This window comes from Poecile atricapillus, chromosome 1 (genome assembly GCF_030490865.1).
Source record: "Poecile atricapillus isolate bPoeAtr1 chromosome 1, bPoeAtr1.hap1, whole genome shotgun sequence".
Classification (NCBI taxonomy): Eukaryota; Metazoa; Chordata; class Aves; order Passeriformes; family Paridae; genus Poecile; species Poecile atricapillus.
The window spans coordinates 74,012,843-74,031,946 of record NC_081249.1 but is presented as its reverse complement, the minus strand read 5'-3'; the positions used below and the strand labels follow the sequence as shown (position 1 = coordinate 74,031,946).

At 39.9% G+C, this 19,104-nt stretch overlaps 1 protein-coding gene across 5 annotated transcripts in view; it reads right to left on the bottom strand.

Moving 5' to 3' along the window:
* Positions 1–745: 745 nt before the first annotated feature.
* Positions 746–19,104, bottom strand: part of ALKBH8 (alkB homolog 8, tRNA methyltransferase) — a 47,132-nt gene continuing 28,773 nt past the window's right edge. For all 5 annotated transcript variants that reach the window (XM_058829327.1, XM_058829325.1, XM_058829324.1 and 2 more), the window contains 5 exons: positions 16,493–16,599; positions 11,692–11,846; positions 10,597–10,862; positions 2,644–2,793; positions 746–1,457 (listed from right to left, as the gene is read on the bottom strand). In XM_058829327.1, coding sequence (XP_058685310.1) covers positions 891–1,457; positions 2,644–2,793; positions 10,597–10,862; positions 11,692–11,846; positions 16,493–16,599 — 1,245 coding nt within the window. In that variant the 3' untranslated portion in view covers positions 746–890. The remainder of the gene's footprint in view (positions 1,458–2,643; positions 2,794–10,596; positions 10,863–11,691; positions 11,847–16,492; positions 16,600–19,104) is intronic.

The window sequence follows — 19,104 nt, the reverse complement described above, 5'->3', positions numbered from 1 at the left end:
AATATTGCCTTCCCTTTAATGTTTTTCCCTTTTTTCCCCCTGGGGGATCTCAGGGTCCCCCCACCCCCACAAGTCCTGGTGCTACAGAGACGCACACTCATAGGAATGCGGGTGTGTAGCAGAGCTGGTCTGGCTGTTCCAGCTGGGCTGGAACTCACACCTTACAGGAGCTTTCACACAACACTACAATGAAGAGCTACAGAAATCTGGGGATGGAAGGCATGAATTGTGGGTATTTGAGAGTTAAGGACGAGAAAAACATCTGTGGTATCCCCACTAACTTTCCAGTTCCCTTTGAGGAAATCATTATTACCACAACAAAGAGAGTAAATTCCAAACTGAAAGAGATCTGTCACCCCTCATGGACACCAAACTAGGCAAGACGAAAGCCGAAGCAACAGTCTGACTCTTCAGCTTAACTGCTTCATATGCCATTCACTCCCTCTTCCCTGATCCACAGTTTTGCACAACATGCAGCTCTGCCTTTTCTGCCCAGAGCTCCATTCCAATTAGCTGTGGACTGCAGGGAAAGCACTGCAGCTACATCAATATTAAATGGTATAAGAGAAGGGAGAACCAGGCCCTTTGTCTTTAAAAGCTTAACACTGGCCTTAGTGAGTTGCATGGGCACTATTTCCCCACTTAATCCTCTTCACTGTAATTCAGAGAAGTAAAGCAAACACTGCAGAGGTAGTAGCTGAGTTTGGCCTTTATTCTGTTAACATATGCACACAGTGCTAGCCACTTCTATTAACTCAATACACTATCTTTAGTCTGTTATTTTAAAGAGGAAACAGCTACAGTCTGCATTAAAATACCTTTCAAAAATACCTTTCACTATAAAAAACAAAGAAAATATTATCTACAGATAGTAGAGGAAGCATCACAGGCTACAATTTCTCTAGAATCACACACCAGTTTCCCTGATCATAGTAACTGTTCTGCACCTTTACACAATCCAGGGATCTGCACACGGCTTCCAATTCCCCTTCACAGAACACATGGTAATAGCGGTGGAAAACAGGGCTGAGTTCTTGCGATTCTTTGGAGCCACCTGAAACCAACTCTGTAGCAACACTTTCCTCCTTTTTAGTACCACCTTTCAGGTGCCAGGGAACCAGCAAATCTTGAGAGTGAAAGGAGGTTCTGTTAGTGTGAACAGGCAGTCTGAAGTCTGTTACTGGCTTGGCACCACAGCTTTCATCCGTCAAGTCATTAAGGTGTTGGTCAGACCATGCTGAGTCTTGGCTGCTGTTATCAGGCGCTTGACCACTAAGTGGTCTCTGGGCTGTTCCAGTATTCATTTCCTTGTTTTTGTTTTTACTACCATTCTTATCCTTAAGGTATTTAGACTTCTGGTTTTTGTATTCTTGTTCCATTGCCCAGACATAAATGAGTGCTGTTCCACCAGGTCTTAGAAGCCGAGCTAATTCCCGGATAGTAGCCAGTCTCCGCTCCTAGAAAGGAAAAACGAAAGTGTGAAGCTAGTACATAAACAAGAAGTCAGGAAAATGGAATGGCAGCAATCTCTCCTTACCCAAGATATAACAAAACTTGAAGGTGTTTTTCCCCACTATTTATTTTCATTCATAGTACAGCCCATCAGTGTGTACAAGCCAAGACACTTTCCTAAACACAGTTTCTTCATTGAGACATCCTTCATGTCAAGCACTGGAACAGGCTGTCCAGGGCAGTAGTGGATTCACCATTCCTGGAGGTATTTAAAGGACCTGTAGATGTGGCACTCAGGGACATTGTTTAGTGGTGAACTTGGCAGTGCTGGGTTAACAGAGAGACTTAATGGTCTTAAAGGTCTTTTCCAGCCTCAATGATTCTACTATTCTCTTTCCATTTGAAAATAGTTTTGTGCTGAGCAGGATTTCTTGGACATATCAGCCCCCCTGGAAAAGACAGACACCTTTTCAAGAAGGTGATTCAGTATTTAAAATCCCAGATAAAATCTACCACACCTGATGATGCACAGGCTAAGTTTGCCATTGAAAGGGTCAGAGCTTAAACACAGGTCCTCTGACTGCACAAAGTGAAGATATGTCAGCCTTCTCTAAAACAGAGTTCCTTCTACTTTTTTTACTGGATTCGGAAACATTCACTGCATTTCTGGTATGGAAAAATCTGTGGGGCCTCTCTAAGATGATCTAGAAACTTGTTACCATGGCACAGTTTCTGCCAGGAGAACCTTGCCCAGCCCAGAGATACAGCAAACTGGTGAGTAGTCTCCCTTTTGCTTGGAGATGGACAACCAATGCACAGATTAAAAATTCCAAAATCACAAGATCTGCCCAAGAGTTTAAGATCTGAGCTGGGAAACAATATATCTCTTGACTCCCAAATCAGCGCCCCCTTCTCCAGTGTCAATAATTACAAGCACACAAAAATGAAACCTAAACATAGGACCAAAGCTTCAGGGGGACCAAGGGCATCTGAGAAGCAGGAGAATCTGAAGAGAAAGTCTTAAGAAGCAGCAGTAGCACGACAGCTTAACTCCGCTCTGACAACTGCTTACACCAAATGCAAACCTTGGATTTCTTCCCATTTTGTTTTTGCCTTTGCTTGTATTGTAGTATTAGCAGCTCTGCACAGCAACCCAACAGTACAGTGGAGCAGAGAGAGAGCTGGACTTACTGCTGTTGAGAAGTGGTGGATTACAGCAATAGAGATGCAGGCATCACAAGAACCACTGCGGATTGGCACTGACAAGGCATCACAGACAAATGCCTGGAAATGTTTTTCTCCACAAATATCCACCAGGTTTTTGCTGCGATCACAGCCAACCTAGAAGAGAAAATGTTTCATTAAGGTTTTCATGAGAGGATAATCACAAGACTGGAATATGACTTTCATTTGATGCTTACAGTAATAGAGTCATCACAATCTCCTACTGAGGGAACACAGTTTAAAATTAAAACAAGAACAAGTGTGAGAAAATAGCCTTAAGAGTATATAGTTCCCAGGTACAGACAAAAAGAAAACAAGCCTGATGCTGACTTAAAACAAAGATAAAAGACTGGATATTAGACAGATCATTATAGCACCCTGATTTTGAACCAGCTTAAGACAGACCATGTTTCAACCTAACTTTTCTTCAAAATTCTTTCAAGGTGTCTTGAAATGAGCAAAATGACAGGTGACCTGACCTCAGTATTTTCATTTCAACTGCCATTTGTAACTTGACAACATTTGAAGTACCCAAACACTGAACTCACAAAAGCTGATCTACAAGTGTAAACAATTATCCAGTGACTTTGGTGGCATCACTAAAGTATGTCATACAGCTTCACTCATCACCCAGGTTTTGTCATTTCGGTGTGAGGAAGTGCTCAGATGCTTTTCTCTTACCCCTCAGTATCACAATCCACAAAAAATTTAGGCTCAACATAATTTTCCAAGGATGTGTACAGTTGAGTGAAGTGACCTCTAGGATCATTTCAGAATATCTCATAAAACATTCATATTTTTCCCCCTTTTAAACCCAGTGGTCAGCCTGCTACACCTGCCCAGTCCACATCAAAGGCAGTAAAACAAAACCTACCATCTTTGAAAAATCAGCATCTAGAAGTGTTTTTTACATGCTTGCATAAAAACAATAAATCTAAATTGATCAAGACACCTTCTGAAATAAATAGTGAGGCATGCACCACCCTGCTACCAGGTTGTATATCAAACCTGGCATGTAGGAGAACAATAAATTTATTTGTTTTCAATGACCAGCAACAAGTAAATAGCAGAGAACAGGTTCAGAATCCTAAATAATTACTGTTGACAGTGTTTATTGAATTGGACACAGAAAGAATGCTAAACCATCTTTGATGCAAGAAGAATAGCAAATAACTGGCCCTGCTTAATCAACTGAGAAGACACAACGGTACCACTAAAATTAAAAATCTCTTTTGCAATGATTAATGAAAATATATTTCTTTTCCATCATATTTTTTCATTTTAGCTGTTTAAATCCTTTTTATATTTCAGCCTACCACCACAGTTTTGAAGAGAACCATAATTCTGTTCCTGTCTTATTTCCTGAAAGCTTACCAGTGAGCTGCCTTCTGCTCAGGTCCCTGACTTTTGATCGAAAGTAAATGACACAGTTGTGAAAATGCCAACCCCACAATACAGGATAATCCTCCACAAAAACTATGAATCTGTACATGTTATCCTGCCAATTAGCAATAAACAGACCTGAAAAGATCAATCCCCCTAACTTGGTTAATTGCTTTCTTCACATTCATTCCTTGGTCTCTCACATTTACTAAAGCACTGAGTGAATTGTGTTGTTTATGAATAAAAAAAGGAAACACTTGCTCACTTGAATGCAAACAAATCCCCATCATTTTACACTGGCAGCCAACTGAAGTGTCTTTAAATTACTCTGACAACCTGCATGTTAGTGATTGCACACCTCATTACCAGTATCTTTAACTACTTCTGCAATTGAGACATTGGCTTGCAGTACTTAATAACAGAACTCAAAGGACCAAATTCACTGCTGGCAGAAGTAGGAAGAAGAACACTTGCAGCTTCCACTGATGGTATGCTTTCCCAGAAAGAATTACTTTGGCCCTCCACATCTAGAGTGAAGATGGGCTGGATAATGGAACACAATCCCCTGTTCCCAGAATGACCTTGGAAAAGACTACAACGTACATTGATGAAATCCGGTGAACTGGGAATGAGAACAAAGGCATGACTGCCAGATTGCAAAGTCCTCATCTGCATCTAAATTATATCAAATATTATGAAGTCAGGTTTACCTGTATTGACATACTTTCTAAAGCAAATGTACATCCAAAGCAAAAAGAGTTTCACAGTGAAAATGGAGATCTTTAAACAGAACACTTCAAACACACAGCTGCTCTAAAATAGGTGTATTAGGCTAAAACTTTATGTGGTTTTAAATGTAAACATGACAATAGGTGCTATGCATAATATGCATAAATTGTCAACACAGGGAGTCACCCCAGAAGCCTGGTGCTGAAGCTAGGCAACTTTAGCATCCTTACTAGAATTATCTCTAGGTGATATTTCAAAATAATTATAATCACCACATTCCTGCATTTTCTAACTTACAAGAGACATGCATTCATTGAAAACCAAAATACATTCATTTCAGTCACTTAGAAAACAATAAGATAGCAAAAAGCAGGTAAGTTTAACGGTGCAATACCAGCTTACAGCTGGAAAATTAGCCTATCTGTGGTTTTTATGAGTACAGAAAACATTTACAGTAAGGGGCAGAGATCCCAAACTCAACTTTTCCCAATTCCATTACTAACTGATTTTTAAATTCTAAAGCATGCAGAAGAGTTTTGATGTGATGAAAGGACTGTTTTAATTGAGAACAGGTTTCTCTCTCTGTAATTAAATACATAATCAAAACATTTAAAACAAATCTCAAAATATAGCTGAAAAGCTTTCATTTTTGCGAGTTCATATCTCTATTTTCGATGCTCAGGACAGGATATTTATTGTCTTTGCTGGCATCTCTTCTAGAAGAGTGGAGAAAGGCAGATAAATACTTTTAGTCTGGCGTCTAAACCCAAAAGAATCTAGTACATCTCTTGGTGAGTCAAGCTGTATGTGTATGTTTTTAGGCTATTTCTTATTATCTATGATTCTTCTCAACCATTTCTTATACCTTAGCTTTCCGAATAAAATTCCTTGCTCAGACTCCACAATTTCTCATATATATCTCAAATAGCGTGGCTGATAATTCACCTGAGTCTACCCCAGCAAGTCCACCTCTCAGCAAGTTGCTCCACACTTTTCCCATAAAGGAGGCTAGGTTCTCAGGCTTCTCAGATTTTGCTCCAGACATCCTTTCCCACATCCCTGCCTTTCTGGAAAGTACCTCCACCTGTCTCTCTTCACTACCTTTTGTGATGTAAACAATGGCTCACAGGAGCTCAAGAGTGGCCACTGACAGGTACTGTGACTGAAATCCACTTGGATTTCAGGCACTGATTTTCAATGTATAAGGATAAATATTAACTGCATCCAGCTTTTACTTTAAGACAGGAATTCTGTATTAGTATGGAGGCCTGTAACTCTAACTAGAACCCCAAGAAACACAAAACTCAGGAAAGGGGAAAAGGTATGTCATCATTCTGGCATACCACACTGGATAATGCAAACCTTTAGAAAATCAACGTCTCAAAAAAAAAAAAAAAAAAGACCAAGATAAAAGAGGAGAAGGGAGGGAGAAACAAATATAGCACCTGTGACTTGTCAGTTTGCAGCAGCTCTATACTGGCTTCCTGGAAATGGATAATATAGGCAGTTATTCTGCTCCTTCATGTTCCCATGCACCTTCACTTCCACCTTTACATCAAGGAGTAGCTAAAGTAGATTTTATAAAATCTATTTAATGCAGTGGTTTGGTATAGATCATTAGGGGGCAAAAGACACTAATAAATAGCTTGTTTTGTAATAATGCTGCAAATCTACAAAAGATAAACCCTCTTGCACACAGAAAAAAAGATAGGTAAAGACAGGTTTAGGTTACCCACGACTATGTGTTTTCTTTCTACATTATCTCATTATAATTAACTCAGCCTGGTAGACTTATTTCATTTAAGTATCTGGGAACCTGATTTATTCAGCACATTATGAAGTGATGAACAAAACCACATCTAATTCTGAAATCCAGCCACTGAATGGAATTATGTCGCTCTCCAGAGAAACGCCTCCGCTATAACTAACAGCATGAGAAGCTCAAGAAACCAAATTACATTCCAGCAAACAATTCATCCGAGTCAGGCTTTCAGCATTCCTTTCATGTAGTGTTTTGGTTTGCATTGCATATAGTCAGGGTATCTGTGAAAGCAAAGTGCTATGCCTAAGACCTGGAGTTTATTTCTCAGTGACAAAGAAAGAGGACCAAGTTGAGCAATTCAGCTTTCATTCTAGTTATGTGCTACTCTTGCCCAGCTCCTTTTGAGCTCTCTTTGCAGATCTCTCACCCATTTAATGACTTCTACTCACTAGGAATAAGAGAGAGAAAAGGGCAGGAAAGGTTCATCTGTCTCACCCTTCAGTTGCTAAGACAGGGTGAACTCATTCCAGGTATACCTTTACTAATTGGTTTTGTCCCTCCTGCTTTTACCCACTACTAAAAAGTCCTTGGGAAGGGAATCTATTCCAAATCAATACAAACCCAGTGCAACTAAAACCCACACAAATTTATGCAACCATACCGCAGTAAACATTCACTCTCTCTCCTCCCCACACCCTGGAAAAATCAATATTTTATATAATTCTAGTAGATCACGGTTTGGGGCAGTAATGCAGAAAACAGAGGTGCAAATCTCAGAGCAAAAGCGGGTCTTACAAAGTCTTGTGAAATATAAACTGTGTTACCAGTTACCTCTGAATGACACACACAAGAGGAATACAAATGTCTGTATTAAAGCAAATCATTTTGGCTCCTCTGTTGCCACATATTTTTTGCTATCATCAGTGCTCTGCCAAGTAGAGTAATTTCTTTATACAAAAAGAAAACATATCTATCCTATGGCAGTTTCAGTTATTTGCCACTGAATTTCCCACCAACTTATCAGTTCAATTAAAAATGTAAACAACAAATTTTAAAGATGTCAATGACTTTTCATTCACACTGTAGCCCTGTGAGGATTCTGAACATTCCTGCAGAGACTTATAGATCACCACACCTACCTGAACGCTGGAAACAAGGAGACAAAGCAGAAGTGCATAGAAGTCAATGAGATCATGGCAATAACATCAATGAAACCCTTGTGGTAATTGGGGGAATGGCTAAGGCTGAAACACATCGTTCCATAAAAATAAAAGCTCTGCTTACAGATATGAATATTAAGCTTGAAAGCACCTAAATAAAATCTGTTAAAATACTTCCCCCAAATGAGATTGGGTGGGGAGAGAATTGTGAAAAACCACACTAAAACAGTGTCTCTCTTTTGCATTCATTTAAACAGTAACAAGGTGGGAAAGACAGAAAATGTGATCTGAAACTGTTAAAATCAACCTTTCTCCAGCCTTTGTGCTAGCTGTATCAGATGTGGATTCCATCTCCTTAATCTGAATTTGTTTGTCATGGAATTGCTGCTCTCTCACTCTGTCAGAATAATGCAGCCATGACAGCACTGCTGAGCACAGATGGACTCATGCATTTCATTGTCACACAGGATACTCAAGTAGCTGAGGCCGCATGTAATTGTCCAGAGAAACTGAAGCAACTACAATAGCACAGACCACAGCGGAGACATTTTCAGACAGTACCTGAAGATTAAAACCATCAAGAGAGCTACCTTACCAGTCATCTACCATTAGCACTGCTACTTAAAGCATAGAAGTGCACAGCAACCTGTAAAGCATATTGCTTACCTTCAGGAAATGCTTGCCTCAGGTTTTCAGTACTTCTGAGTCAAAACACCCCAAGCTACAGAGCTGTGCCAACAGTGCTTTACCCAATCCCTACACAACTCCTAATTTCACAGCACTGCTTTACTGCTACTTTCCCAACAGAACGTGGGTTAAGGGCTCCATTACACTGGAGAGAAAAAAGAGACGTAGAATTTACTAAGTTTATGCCTGGATTTTATGCCTCCAACTAAAGAGGAATAAATGAGAGAGAAAAGTGATGTCCTGCATCTAGAGAGCACTCCCTTTAGCCCAACAATGCACCTGATACATAAAACATTCTGTAATTCCTCACCCTCAGTTCCACCATGGCAGATGGAATTAACAGCACTTTTACCTTGTCAAAAGTTTAAAACCACCTGTAAACACAATATACACAGGGTTTTCTTTAACCACACTTTGGCTGCTACAGAAAAATAAATCTGGTAGAAAAAATGAGTCAAATCCATCCTCCTGAGGCTCTGTGTTGACTTGTAGATGAAAACAGCCAAATGCAAAGTCTAGAGTCTATCTCCATCTAAGAACCACTAGTTGTCACGAGTGGAAAATAAAATGTCAAGGGAGGCCAACTGAATGAAGCAATTCCCAGATTTTGTTTTTCAACTGTTTCAACTGCTTCTTTAATAGTTTCCTCCCTTTCACTGTTATTTTTCATGTTTTTTATTTCTCTTGCAGATATATATGAAATTAGGTAACCCCTAAAGCAACAGAGGAGAGGAGTTGGCTTTCCTTTGACTGCCAGCCAATATAAGACCATTCCTTTCCTTAGCTGGTTAACTGTGGGCTCCAGAAAACAGACTAGTGCTGGCAATTTCTGAATACAGTATCTTGCGTTAATTTCACTCTGAAAGTCTACCACAAACTTCCACAACTGCAATTTACTATATCCATTCTAGGACTAGCTGACCTTCATGATACCCTGATAAATGTTTCTCCTCTCTAGTTAGGTTTGATTTTTCTTGTAGGAGTCAGGACTGAAAGACTAAAGGACTGAAATATACTGAAATTAATAATTAGGCAACAGCAGTCAGGCATAAAGATGCCTACTTATTAATTGGTTGATGTTGATCTACTCTATAACAACAATAAGGGAGATAATTTACTAACACAAACAGCATTGTAAATAACAACTTATCATTTTTAGCTGAATTTAAGTAACAGGACAGAAACTCCTGAAACAGACAAACAACTCCAAATTTTATTATCAATAATGAACGCTTTGCCCTACATAGAAGTTTTCAAGTCTGATGCATTTCAGAGTGTTTCACAGGACAAACATGTGAAAGAATCAGACAATCCTGGAACAGGAGAGAGCAGATACCATAACACACACTTCTCTAAGATTTCTTTTGGGTTAAAACAAAGGCACATTTGACTCTTTTTTATTTCCCCAAAAAAGGTCTTTTAAAAATTTGCAATGAAAGCTATCTCTTGGTTAATATTTCATCTATATATATACACACTATATATATATATATATATATATGTATACACCTACACTTCATCTCTCCCTGATAAAAAGAGAGAGAAGTAAAAAACCAGACTAAGTACAGACTGTGTGACAGTGAAAAGAGAGAAAATGATCAGGAATTACATCAAAACTGTCTAAAAGTGAAGAAAAGGGAGTGAAAGGCCAGAAATCTGTACCAAAGTTGACATCTCCCTGTGAATTTTATGTTGCCATATTTACTGAGCCTCTGCACAGGGCCAGAGGTGGAACAGCCAAACATGACATCATTCACAAATGAGATGTGTCACCAGGCCACTGGGAACTGAAGAAGTCACAAAAAATAGTGTTTCCCATGGAGATTTCACCCACCCACCAAACAAATGAAAATTTTTTTGTAGGCTTTCTAATTGCTGAACCATTTAATAAATTTATTCAACAACAATGACAAAAAAGACAAAACCATTTGTTACTATTTTTCAATCTGTTTCACCTATTACTATTTTTATTAATGTATTTTGAATTACAAAGCAGAAGTGGCTTTGAAAAAAAGAAAAAGGTAATGCACATAATGAATACATGTGGAAACTTAAGACAACTGGTAATTGATCTTGGATCAGGAAATAGCTTTCTGTTCTAATTCTTCCAATGCCAACCTGAACCTCCAGCATGCTACAAGTGCACAACAGAATAAACACCAGAACCAGCAAAACCAAATGACAGTAGCTACTACTTACCATGTACAAATCCTCATTGATGCCAAGGTACTTCCCGTTACCACAACCAATATCAGCCACTATTGAACCTGTTGGCAGGGACCTGAGAAACTCTACGATTCGGGGCCATGGGCTATGCCTGGTACTGCTGAAGTGTGTGGCAATCTCTTCATACACCTTGTGTACATATTCTTGTTCCAGCTTTGAGGCCTCCCTCTCATCCTGTGGAAATGAAGGTTGCGTTGGTTTTTGCTGTCCTTTCTGGCTGTCACAGACAGATGGGTAAACTAGATACAGCAACACAAACAAAATATTAATTTTTTAAGCAATTCCTCATTGATTAAGCTTACTTAGTAAAATTAAATTATAAGTGAAATATTAAAATGCAAAAAATGCTTCATTCCTCTTTTATCTTTTAAAAACTGAAATGCAGGTCAAACTACAGAAGTGTTTGATGACCTGAAAATAAGTAACCAGCCCACATGTACCAGAGGCTGTTTGTAGTGATCATTAATCTGCCATGTTAATGATGTTTATGTTCTCAAAACTGAGATAGTGCCCCCAATGCCAAAGAGCACAACACCATTACAATTCAGCCTCTGAAATTCTATTCTAAGGGCATAAATGGACTTCAGTTCCATGTAATTATAGAGCCACCTGTCTATTATTATCTCTACTGCCCTAAGGCACTTTTCATGGCTCTGTCACAGCAGATATGACTGCTTCTCCTTCTCTAATGTACCTACTTTCCCAAAATTACAGGCCCCCTCAAAAAAAAACCAGAAAACAAACGATCAAAACTAAGGAAAAAACTTGAAGAATAGTGGTTATTTCTGTTTTGTTGCATTATTAAGCACTTTAAATGCCAATGAAACACAAGACTCCAGATTACTTGCCTGGCTCTAGAACAAGCCAGATGCCCTCCTGTATAGAGAAACTCCAGCAACCACATGAATGCAACCAATTCAAGCCATACAGTATGCTATGAACCATCCAGGAATAGCTATGACTGCCAAAACTACCCAATGGAATCTAATTATTTGTTCAAAATAAAAAAAAGCTACCTATTGGTGATAAATGACAATTTTGACTTGAAGGTTGCCTCAAGGCACTTACTGCAATTGCAAGGGCTTCTCCTCACTTTCCTGAATGTAAATGACGTCCTTGTTTCCCTTCGATTTAATGTTAAATCTCCAACATCAGCAGTGATTGTTCTAACTTTGTGCCCAAGTTCTGATGCTTGAATAACATCATATTTTCTGGGTGTGATTCTAAAATAAAGCAACACAAAATAAAGGAATAATTCAATTTGCATCAGAAAAAACCCAATCAGTCTTTGTAAGAAGGCAATCCTTACACTCTGAGAGAACTGTGATTACAGCATTCTATTTAACATACTTCTGAATCTCAGATTTCAAGTTATTCAATTTCAGAGAGAAAAGAGATGACACATAAACTAATGACATGAATTAAAGTGTTGTTTAATTGCATGTAATTACATTTCCCTTCCCTCCCTCCATTTTCTTCCATGAAGTTTGTTTATTTTGCCTAGTACTTTTTTATATATTTATTTTTAATATATTTATTTTTGTCCTGGTTTTGGCTGGGATAGAGTTACTTCTCTTCTAAGCATCTGTGCTAACAGCAGCAGTGCTGTGATTTGGATTTAGTACAAGAATAATATTGGTAACACACTGATGTTGCAGTTGTTTCTCAGTAGTGCTTACTCTAAGTGAGGACTTTTCAGTTTCCCATGCTCTGCCAGTGAGGAGGGCAAAAGAAACTGGGAGGTAGGATGGCCAGGACAGCTGACCCAAACTGACCAGAGGGATACTCCATACCACAGAGCATCCTGCCCAGTGTAGGAACTGGGGGATGGGCAGGGCATCAGTCAGTGGGTGGTGAACAACTGCACTGTACATCACTTGTCTCTCTTTCTCTTGGGTTTTGCTCCTCTCTCACACTTCCTTTCATTACTATTACTATTTGAATTCCCAATGTCAAAAATGCTGCACACCCTCTTGCTTGGCACAGAGTGGTTTTAGTATTGCAGTGGAAAAAATGGAGTTTTGCCAGGTTATCCAACAAAATATGAAATACATCACTAATAAACTTCATCAGAAAAGTCAGAATTTTACTTGCACCGACAAGTCAAAAAGAGAATACATCTTTCATCCTCCTCAATGACATTGCATAGCTTATTTCTAAACCATGTGTTTCTCTTTCCCAGAGAACTGAACAAAAATGGTTTTCCTGTGCACTTTGTTAATGGGGTCAAAACAAAGTCTAATTCCTTGGCATCCAAGCATACACACTGAAAACATCTCCAGATTAATTTCAAAACTGACTCTAGTGCTTTTATATTTTGACTTCTGAGGTGTAGATAAAAGGCACCACAGATATTATTAAATACATTTTGACATTATGTATGCAAGTGAATTAGTTACAACTTCTTGCTGGATGATTTTAATTTTGATTACAATATGACATTCCAGTGGCATGATGCAAAGCTTACTCCAGTTGACTGTCTTGACCCACTACAGCTTTTAAAACATATAGAAAAACTGTATTTAGGAAAGGAGGACAAGAAGCAGCACAGGAACCATTTGTACATTAGTAGAAAGGTCTAAGATCCTCATTTTCAATATAGTTTATTCATCGGTTCTCAAAAGATAACCATCACTGGAAGGTACAAAGGAGTTAAGTAATAATCTCATTCCACATTTTAACAGACAGGTACACTATTCCACCTTCAATGCCTGCTGGCCAGTACTGCAAGTGCCCAGCATGCATCCTACTGCCTCCTGGGAGTGTGGCTGCCCAGGGCTGGCTTGGAAGGAGCAGAACTGGTAGCCCTGGGGAAAGCTGAGACCTCAGAAAGGGGAAGCCCTTGTTCCCCTTGGAGCTAATTTTAAATGGAGGCTGTCCCGGTGGCCTTTGTTCCAGCTACAGCGTCAGATGTATCCCCAGCTCTCTCTGTGTATAGCCCCCACCTTGACTCTTGTTCCAACCTGGCTTCAGCACAGCCCATGGAGCTGCCTGATGCCTGGGGTTGAGGACTGCTCACCAGCTTCCCAGCAATGTCACTGACATGAAAACTGCACTGTGTTCTCAGAGCTGTACAGGACCTTTCCAAAAGACAACTGATGGTATTTGACAGAACAGCATAAGAAGCTTACAATGCTGGTATCTGTATTGAGTCCTGTATATCAAACAACAAGGGAGTTCGCTGCCCTGGGTTTCTATAATTGATGCACAGCAGAAGTACCAAGTGCTTTTTACAACTATTTAATTTAACAAGGTGTCATGGAGTTACTTTACCTTTAAGGAAAGTTAGAGTTGCTGGGGACTACCTGAAGTCTTTCTCATGACCAATCATCGGTCATTGCTGAGAATTGACAGCAGTTTTAGCTATTGAAAAGTGAGATCAACTTGTGAACCTCACCTTGAAGTAAAAAAAACCAGAACTCTGTTGTTCTCTTTGTTGCTTGGCTGTGAAAGGTAGCAGACCTCCGGCTGGCCTCCGGTTCCCTGCCCAGGCCACGCGGCCGGGGCAGGGGCCAGGCCGGGCCTGCCGCGTCTCCCGTCTCCCGGCCGGGAGATGGGGCCTGCGGGAGCTTGCTCCGAGCCAAGCTAGGCCAGGCCGGTTCCTGGCTTGGCTGCAGGTTTTGCCGTGATGGAATTTACCAGAAAACTGCTGAGTAAAGAAGGAGAGGGGCTCTGGGCCTGCCCCATCTCCCGGCCGGGAGATGGGGCCTGCGGGGGGGCTTGCTCCGGGCCAGGTCAGGCTGGGCCGGGCCCGGCCCAATCTCTGGCTCGGCTGCAGGTTTTGCTGTAACTACATTCACTAAAAAACTGCTGAGTGAAGAAAGAGAGGGGCTCTGGGCCTGCTGCAAACAGAGACGGTGACCATGCTCTCCAGAGCAGCTATGAGGAACTTTTCATCGCAGACAGCTCCAGCTCCTGTTCAGCAGAGATCACCGAACCATCTACAAAAGCTTGGGCAGGATTTTAACTCTTTCTTATCCAGATGAGACTTGCGGATTAATCTTTTTATCCAGAGAGAGAAAAGGAGAGTGATCAACATGAAAAGAGACTTTATAAACTACTAGTGGCAAGAAAGAAAAGAAACTTCAAGAAAGGTAGAGAATTAAGAAGATGCTTTAATTAAGCTGAAATATCTTTCTGTTAAAACTATGGAGATGGACAATGAAGTCCTGAAAAAAACTCCTTTAATTCATGATGGAGTATGGGGAGGAATAAAGTGTTCAAAGTGTAAATTTGAGAAAAAGTAGAGTAATTATGGTATAGTGAAGTGCTGAGAGATTTGAAGCCTTGAGAGGCAATGAGAAAACTGTTTTCTAGTGAAGCTCACAGAAACAGATGAAGAATACTGTTTGCCTTTGACTAACTTATCCTTAAAAATACTATCCCTAAACATCATGACCCATAACACATTTCAGAGTGATGTGGAATGGGAGGGGTGGTCTTTGATAACAGCAGCTCTGGGCAGCTGATATCAAAGAAACGGAGAACTATAACAAAAATAGTTTTCTTGTGAGAAACTCCATAAATTAACAGAAAGGAACTTCTGTTTCTCTACAGAAACTGAGGAAAAGACTATAGAAGGAATTGGGACTGTTTAAACCATCAAAGTTCTAAAGTTTTTGTCTCTGTTGTCATGTCAACAAAAGAATGGTGGGCAGTGAGAAATGAAAAGGTTTTTCTAAATGTTTATTCTGGTGTTCTTATTCTTGTAGTTTGTCAATAAACTTTCTTTATTTCTTTTAAGTTTTATGCCTGGTTTGCTCTTGTTTTAATCCATATCTCACAGCAAGAAATAAATAATTATTTTTTCCCCTTTTTGTTAATTACTGGTTCAAAACCACGACACAAGGGAATATACAGATGGCATAAGAACTCTATAAAATTAACAATGTAAAGGTTGTCAGGGAGTTTATAGTCACCCTGTTTTCATAATACATATTAACCAGCAAAATTAAAAGGCAGAAAATTTTCTGCCAATAAAGGATTTGGTTTTTAATTTACACAGAATGCAATTAGTGTCTCCAACTGACTGCTGAACCAGTGATGGCTTGGGTCAAAGGAAGAAATGCTTACTATGGGCAATTCTGTCCAACACAGGGTTGCCATATGTTCCTGAAATGTATTACTGTCACACTCAGCGCTCACCAAGGTTTTAGCCTTTTTGCCAATTTCAGCACTCTAATTGTAAGCATCTCCCAGTGGTGCACAATTTAAAAAGCATGTATTTAAATTCTACAATAAGCAAAGCCCCAAGACATATTTAAAGAAATCTCTTTGCAGCATCCCAAAACTGCTCAATGCAGTCTTACCAGCAGCTAAAGTGTCCCCAAAGCAGCTGGGAACAGCTCAGGAAGACTCCCCTCTGCCACCCTCGGGCTCTCAGTGCAGGGGAAGTCAATCTCTTAAACTAGCCTTTCCCTCAAGCCTTTGGCATATGTGATCCAATGGGAAAAGATGTGGGTTGAAAAGAGAGAAAGGGAATGGTGACACTAATTGCACTACAATCAATTCTTTGCCAGCTCAGTCATTGAGAACTTCCACACTGCAGATGTGAGAGCGATTTCTGACTGAAACTTCACTTGTGACAGCAGCAGGAAACTACACCTCAGGGACTGGCAATTAGCTTCCTAAATCTCTAAGTTTTTCAATTTAACCTAAGCAGCATCTGAGCAGCAGTGTGAATTTTCTCTGAATTTATATTTATATTTTATATTTATAAAAATATAAATTTGAATTAATAATTTTTAAAATTATAAAACTCAACTTTATTTATTTTAGGTGATTTTAAACACAGAATGTCATTAAAGCAGCAAACAAACAACATTTATTATTCCTCTATTATCAGCAATGAAGGGACTCTTACACATACCCATGTGTCCACAGGTATCTGGATTCTCCAGTCATCACCAATAAACTGCATCGGGGCAGCATAATTGCTACTGTATGGCCATCGGGGTGTTTGAAATCCATCACAATCTAAAAAGAAACAAAACCAGTCACCATGAATGAGCATGACTTTACAGAGCTTCATATGCAAGCCAGGTATTCTCAAGTCCTAGCATTGTCTCTCTAATGTGTTCAACTGAATACTGCTACGAAGCAGCTACATATTTCCTAGGGATGCAAAAGTCTCCAGGTCTCCTAATGTCCTAATGCTCTCTCCCTTTCAGCACTATGTTCAAATCTCAAGCAGCCACAAATATATGTATATAGAGATAATTAAAACTACTTATCAATTCCTTTTTACAATAAATACTTCGTAAGAACAGTAGCACTGTTCAATCTTGTGTGTAGCTGTGAGGAAGGAAAGGACTGCCATCCCTCAACTAAAGGCAGCTGCATGAGAGGAAGAGAGGGCTCATTTGCTGGATCTCAAGCATCTGAAAGTTATGTACCTGGACTAAGGCCATCAGCTACTGTCTTTTTGTGATGTCTAGGCAGAGAAACAAGTTTCTCCAGAGGGTTACTCATCCTAGTGTAAAATGTATAGCTAAGTGATGTGGAATGACCCTATGCCCTCTGGAATTGCTTATCCATTCACAGTGGAGCTGAGACAATTAGCTCAGTAGATACATAACATTCACATAAGAAGTATTAGGTGAGAGAAATAATTTCCAAACTGCCGACTTTCTTGGAGATTTGAAGCACAACAAGTACATCCCAAGATCCTGACTAACATGCCAACTACCAGACCATCTTTTTATTATCTGCCATCTGGCTTCCAGCCACAGCAATATACTGAGGTAACGCTTTCAGCTTTATTCCATTTTCACAGCCCAGATGGCAGTGGTACATTTTGCTTCTGCTTGGGCTAGGAATGTTATCCTTTTACATTTCCCAAATGAGAGAAACTCTTGCTGTGGAAAATAAGGAGCAGGTCATTTAAGCAAGCCAAATGAGTTACAGAAGACTTACTGAAAAAGAAAAGTGGTCAAAACCTATTCAAGTCAGCAGTTCCTGGTACACCGGAGAATTAGCACCATGAAAATGTTGCCATCTGATTTGTAACCTACTAAGTATGCAATTTAAAAGCAGACTTACTCCAGTATGCCAGATTGAAACAAATTAGGCAGTTCTCCTTCTGCGTACAGATGCATTTAACAAAGAAAAAAGTGGTGCAACAATCAGTAATTCAGCACAAAAACTCAGCATGACAGAGACTGAGTAAGCAAGACTCTTAAACACTACAAATTGCCACTAACAACAATTAGTGTTTAATGTTGTGCACACTGAAGCAAAGCACAATGGCGTTTACATTTTTAGGAAAAAAATTATTTATGCTGTACTACCACTCAGATAGTGACACAGCTTCTCCTGTTGGGCTATCTGTATTCACAGCAAGAACTGACAAGGCTGACAAACAGAGGAGGTGAAAGGGGTAGAGGGATATTGGGGAAGAGTAAAAAAGCATAACTAAAAGCTCTGGTTAATGATCATGGAACGTTTCAATAGTTACACAAATAGATGAATGGCAGCCACTGGCTATACTGTACTCCTTCCCTTGGACTTCACTGCTTCTTCTAGGAAACCTCAAAGAAGCACGGGTTGAGGAAGGAGAAAATATAGTGGGCTTTACAAATGTGATGGGGATGCTATTCTGTAAAGCACAAGAAGCAGCAAGTCTCTGTAAAAAGATGCAGCTATCTGGCAAGGCAAATAAATCACATGTTAACTAATCAGGACCAGCAAGTAAGGAAAGAAAAAGCATGAAAAGAAAATAAATGGGCAGTAAAGCGGTAGGATGAAATAGGTGAGACGATGCCTCAGTCTGTCTTTTGCTTCTCTGGCTCACTGCTGCTGAGGACAGGTGTGAGGGGGCAAGACAGAGTCCGGGTTCTTCAGCATTATGGCATGATAAACTGAACACAAGAATGTCCAGATTCCTTCCTAGAAGGAATCACATTACCCCACTGGTCCTCTTTCTGAGTTAGTAGTAACTACAAAGCTCTGTTCTTCCAGAGGATATTAAAGAACTGCACTTTATCCATGAATAAATGAGGAGACCTCTAATGGGTCCCCTGCAGTTCCATTTCCCATCTCTCTCCAGGGCCCAAAAGAGGACCTTGTTCCCTTTCACTTCTGCATGCCAGGCTGGTGACTCCATATGAAGTAGTGGGAAACAACAGTATATCCAGATCCCTGCCTTCTCTGATGTTTTACCACATTCATCTCCAATTCCTTTTTGCCGACCATCTGTGTGGCCCCAGAGTCGCTTCACAGGAGATGCTCCTCAAACCCTGGCTTCTAAACAAATGTGCAGAGGTTCAGAGTGTTCTATAGGCAGGTGACATGTTGGGAGTGAGAGACCATAAAACTATGCCTGCCAACTGGATTTTCAGACAGCAGTGGGAGGAAAATAGAGAAGAGCATGTTCTCCTGACTGAATTTCAGCTGCTCTAATCCAACAAGAAATACATGAAACAAAATTGCTGATGATAAAGAATTTGAGGTTGAAAAGCAAGAATTTATCTTGGTAACATC